General features: G+C 37.9%; 1 protein-coding gene across 1 annotated transcript in view; it reads right to left on the bottom strand.

Moving 5' to 3' along the window:
• Positions 1 to 1047: 1047 nt before the first annotated feature.
• LOC144596023 (insulin-like growth factor-binding protein-like 1) overlaps positions 1048 to 6000 on the bottom strand; it is a 33054-nt gene continuing 28101 nt past the window's right edge. Inside the window, 3 exon segments of the mRNA XM_078404097.1 lie at positions 1048 to 1754; positions 3622 to 3739; positions 4558 to 4674. Of these exon segments, the coding sequence (XP_078260223.1) occupies positions 1717 to 1754; positions 3622 to 3739; positions 4558 to 4674 (273 nt within the window). The 3' untranslated portion in view covers positions 1048 to 1716.

Raw genomic sequence — 6000 nt, 5'->3', positions numbered from 1 at the left:
TTTGAGGATTTTCTGTATGTTTGATTATTTCTTGGTACATTCATAACCCAGGCTTAATGTTGGATATGTTTTTGGTTTGTCTGATTTCTGGGGAGATCAGCTTTCAAGACACTCTGGTTACCTTTTGTTACATTCCTGCTCTACCTTGTCTGGCCCAATTTAAATACCATGGGGGTATTGTTAAAATGTACTTTGGAAACATAGAGAAATTGGGAGTGTACAAATCAAAAGAGGCCCCATGAGATTAAAATGCCATTGTAATCTGCTTTTTAAAAGACGAGAAGCTAGAAATTGATTTTCACCCTTTTTGGCACATTGTGCTGTATTTCTGAGTGAGACCTATACCTAGCTTTAATGGCCTACAAAGGTTTGAAACAGCGCCAGAGTAGATTAGACCATGAATGGTGAGTGAAAAACAAATTGGGCATTTCCTAATGTTGAGTTGAACACAGGACCCATCCCCACAGCAGCCATTAGGGTCAGCTCTGCCCAAAACTGCAAGGAATTGTAGAGGTGATGTAGCCCAGTCCATCACACAGACCAGGCATCCCACCATTGACGTCATCTAGACTTCACGTTGCCTCGGAAAAGCAGCTAAGACTTGTCTCACCTCAATCATTCCTACTTCTCCCCATTCTCATCAGGCAGAAAATAGAAGCTTGGATGTGTGTACCACCAGACTTAGGAACAGCTTTTCCTCTCTGTTACCAGGCTTTTGAATGGTCCTTCCATAAAGTAGTCACACCAGTGGTTTGCTTTTTACTCCAGGTTCCAACATCTGCAGTCTCTTGTTACTCCCATCCACAACTTCTCTTTCCAAATTCTGTGAAGACCATATCTTACAGTAAGCTCCTTTTGCAATGAAATATAACCACACTAGAGAAAAAGTTTTTGGCTAAACATGCTGAATTGATAATAGCCAAACCAGCAAAGCACTAAGATTTCTTTCCATTTCTTCCTCAAATTGATCTACTAAGCAAGGGTGAGAGGATGGGAGCCAAATGTACTTGAAAAATAAGATTTTAAATATAGGAAAATTATTCTGAAGGGTAACAATGATCTTTATTAAAACACCCTGTGAAAGAATACACCACAGCTGTTACATTTTGGAAACCTCCATTCTATATTAGTTACACCAGCAATGAACAGAGCTGTGCAATGCCCAGAGATTCAGAAAAATGGTTGCTGATAAAATTACGTGTGGAAATCTGGTAGCTGCACAAGTTCCACCAGATCTGTTAGATAAAGTTGAAGTTGAAAAAGTATAAAAGCACAATTTGTAGAGAAATCTATTCAATGACTACTCATTTATTAGCACTGAAGACAACACAACTAATATAGAGTTTAATAGTTAAATATTGTACCAGGAGCTTTGAGGAAAGATTAAAACTTTAAGATTAAGTAGCAAGAATGATGCTTGTTATGGTGCTACGGCAGAGCACTCCGTCTGCACAGTTCATACAGTCACCATGAGCTTCAAGCATTTGCAGCCCCAACCGTCTCCTCTCTACAAATACCTCGGACATTTTCAATCACATGCTGTGCAGGTTACGCAAATGGCAGTCATTTTATCCTGGACCTACTAACATCATCATAAAAACTTTACAAAAGTAGAAGAAAATGGTACAAAATACATAATTTTCAATTCAGTTTGATGAGTTTCAACTTTGTCTAACTCTGAAAACACTAAAGTATCGGTATGGAGTTGTCCATGATTTAATCTTCTTTCTTTTGAAGCTCCTCTTCCTTCTTATCTGAAAGAAATTACATATCGCCAATTAAATTGTATTCTAAAGAAACAGGCAGGAAAATAAAATTCCCAGAAAATGTTGAAGATATAAAATTCAGTACAGTATTGCTTTCAAGGTCTCTTTTTTTGCCAAGAGCTAAATGATTTTGGTCCTTTGGAAGTAGAAATGCTTTGTAATGTTATTTCGCCAGAAACCTCATATTTCAATCTCCTTGCTTTCTGGCTTCATGAGAGACTGAAAAATTATATTTTGATTTATTACTTCCCTATCTTTCACCATAGAAGGTGCACTATCCCACAGGACATGATCAACTTTAAAATATATAATTGGTTGGATTATGGACGTTATAGAAGTTTGGACTTTGATCCTGTAAATAAAAATTCAGGACATATGACAATAAAACACTGAACTCTATTGAGGAGTCCATTTCTGTGATGCATATTTCTATTATTCTATTGTATTTCCTGCAACCAATCTTGGACTTCTGCGCCAGAAATACAGGCATATGGGATGAAAGTTGGAGAAACAAAAGTAGATAAAAAGAAGGAAACTAGAGAGAGAGAGAGAAAAATAGCTCCAGGGAGAAAATCTTCAAGTTTAGCAATGGCAAAGGAGAGGGAAGTAAGAGAGAAACAATAGTTGCAAAGGATTAATGTGAGAAACCTGGAGGGAAAAAACAAACCAAACATGTTATTACACATTGGAAATCATAACTTTAAAAATTAAGGCAGTTTCTAGATTATATGAGGTATCTGATTCAATGGGGACCTCATAACCTTACTGGTAGAAATAAGGAACTGTAGATACTGGACACAAAGAGCTGGAGTAATTCAGTCGGTCAGGCAGCATCTCTGGAGAACATGTTGGAGGTGACAGAAATGTCGGAGGATTTGAACGTGGAGGCTGGTGGAGTGGACTATCCTTGTACCATCTGTGGGAGGGAGAGCAAGAACAAAACTACAGGATACAGAGGGGACACGGGTGAGCGATCCATCTATGACAGCAGGAGGGAAACTATGTTTATTAAAGAAAGAGGACACCTTGGATCTCCTGGAATTGAAAGCTTCATCTTGGGAGCAGATGCGGCGGAGTCTGAGAAATTGAGAGTAGGGGATAGTGAATTTGTAAGAGGCAGAGTGGGAGGAAGTGTGGTCTAGATAACTGAGTTGGTAGGTTTGCCGTAGATGTCAGTCGATTGTCTGTCCCCTGTGATGGAGACAGTGAGAACAAGAAAGGGGGAGAGGTGTCAGAGAGTCCAAGTGAATTTGTGGACCAAAGAAAAGAATTACTGTTGGTTTGGGCCAATGCCAAAAAAAGGTTTGCATTTTACTGCTGTCATATAGGGATCTTCTGTGAAATCCCGTACAGAATATCACAACATACTGCAAATGGTATTTAAAATGTGTCACCATTGTACAAATTCAGACCTATCATCAATTTTATTATACTGATGGTAGAACGTAACTATTTCCAGAGTAAGACTACGGTCTACTTGTGTGTATGCTAAACTTAATGCATAGACCTTCAATTAAGCCAGGAAAACCCATCAATCCCAGTCTATACAATGTAAGAAGAACCCTCAATAACATGCCTTCTTGACTCCACATCCCATCCTCCTGACTCCATGATCTAGAGGCATTCATACAAACAATCATACAGTGCAATAAGTATATACAGTATCAAAAATAATACAGTCCATCTTTAATAATGCAGCTGATTGGTGTTAACTCCATCTCTGAATGTTTTAATTGAAATATTCTGCTCTTATGAAATTCTGGGTGAATCATACCCCATTACTTTCCTGCAGATCCAATGAACATATCTCACAAGGTTGTTGCTCAGATATTATATTCCCAAATATTAACCGCACCTTCAGTCACCATGAGCTTCTCCGTGACCTCGATTGTGCCTTCGATCTGAGCCTCTCCAAGGATATTGCTGGCATGACATTGATAAACACCTTCATCTTTCTTTGTCAGTGGATTTATCTAAATTATAGGGAGGAATTTAGAGATAAAAGTATTTAAGTTACAAATATAATATGTAGAATCAACAATGATTGGATATAGAACTGTAAACATGCAGGAACTTCTCAATGGGTAACAGTCAATTCAATATGAACACTGTGTAAAGTCTACACATGAATGAAACCATGACATTTATGAGCGGAAATACTGGATATTTTTCATTAAAAATGATACTACTAATATTAACAAAGAAACCAAGTTTAAAGATAAACCGAATGGCTGGATCTCAAATACAACTAATTTTACCAAATAAATTATACCTTAAATGGCCTATTTTGATAAATGCCTCAGATCCCTCCTTTTCTGATTAAATGTTAATGTATGGAAGATAAATTTCCCCAGTTTGAAGAGATCTAGCCAATATTGAAGCAGGAAGGGAAAGCTAGGATTTGAGAGTGCACTTTGCTTTCCCTTTGATTCCCTAATCCTTCAATTAATAACTTAAAAATCATTCAATTTCTAAACAATCTGCATAAAATACTTGAGATAAAACGCGGGACTTTCTCTCAGAAATAGAGATTAATGCAGTCCTCCTAGACTGCAGGAACAGTACAACTGCTAGTGTGCTCCAGTCCATGCTTCCGTTGATTTGTCTTCCTCTTGAGGATACTGTTGTGTCCTGTGGGGAATTCTGCCATGCATTAGTGCCTGATGCACTTTCACGTGTTCTACTATAACCTGTTTGTGAGCAAAAACGCATTTGTTACAATTGCCTGTGTGTGTGAGTGTGCCCCCCATTGTGGCATCTAACCTCTACATGTGTCAAACTCATGACTTACCAGAACCCATCCAGTGCTTTCATGTTTGGATGGTCCACCACGAACCTGAACTGCAACATTCACCCGATCTCCAGGCAACTCGTCCAAAAGCTTTACTCCCTTGGGTGACTCTGTGACCTGCTCACAGCCAAGGTGTAAATATTAACTGGATGAACATTAACTGAATTGGTAAGAAGCAATAAACAAAATAATAAATACTAATATTATACAGACCAATATAATGGTGAAGTACAGTAATAAACCAACAGAAGGGTATACACCAGTCTATATATATGGCAACAGTTCACACTAGGCAATGCATTTCATATTAAAATAAGAATGAAATTATAATTTACAACTAACAACATGCATTTATTTTGGATCTGGTTACAGGAAACGCATTGTCACTGCCAACAGTTATCTTCTTGCCTATATTTTGAGTTTGACTATCATGATGCAATAACTAATGATAATAACAATCTATTAGCAAAACAAGGACTATTCCTTGTCTTTGATTCACCAAGGACTTTAGTCCTTGATTCCTCAATATATTTTGGGAACTATTCCCTGATATTACTGCATTTCCTGCCTGTGGAAAGGGCTGCATGGCATTTTCTTCTCTTTGTTTCCCCTTGTTAATACGCTGTATTTATTGTTATATCTACCATTATCGTATATTGTTTACTCTATGAACTTCATGCGAGCATGGAATTTCATTGCACCTTGGTGTATATGAAATAAACTATTCTGATTCTGCCTCTTACGTACTTTTGACATACAATGTACAGCAGATAGTGTACACTTTTACTATACTCATGTTCTTAAGTTATATATATATTCCTTTATTCGTCCCACACCGGGGAAATTTACAGTGTTACAGCAGCAAAATGGAGTAGAATTAGGTCATTTGGCGTATCAAGTCTACTCTGCCATTCAATCAGGGCTGATCTATCTTTCCTCTCAACCCCATTCTCAAGCCTTCTCCCCATAATCCCTGACACCCTTGAGGATTGAGACTAAAGAACTTTCTTTTGAGGATAAAGATAAATTGTTAGGTTGTTTTGTTTTATAAATACACGATGGCATACAATATGCACCTGCACATGCGCAGAATGAATCATGCCAGATCCCATTTTGGAAGAGTCTGATGGAAAAATGCTGAGGAAACATCTGAGGATCAGTGCTAGCAAATTGGAATTCAGCAATGCAGCTACTTGCATGTGTATGACATTAATACAGATGAAGCATCCTGCATCAGAGAAGAAACCCTTTCCTCCACACCACTACCTATGCTCTTTAAAGAGATCATCATTACTTACTATTTAGTTGCTGAATATTTAGTTTAGTTTAGAGAGACAGTATGGAAAATGAGTCCCACTGAGTCCATGCCAACCCTTGATATCCCATTAACATGAATTCAATATTATCCCACTTTCTCTTCTACCTCCTCCCCACTAAGGGGCA

The sequence above is a fragment of the Rhinoraja longicauda genome, chromosome 1, assembly GCF_053455715.1.
Source record: "Rhinoraja longicauda isolate Sanriku21f chromosome 1, sRhiLon1.1, whole genome shotgun sequence".
NCBI classification, from domain to species: domain Eukaryota; kingdom Metazoa; phylum Chordata; class Chondrichthyes; order Rajiformes; family Arhynchobatidae; genus Rhinoraja; species Rhinoraja longicauda.
The sequence above is the reverse complement of the archived record's forward strand: the minus strand, read 5'-3'. Positions and strand labels throughout refer to the sequence as shown.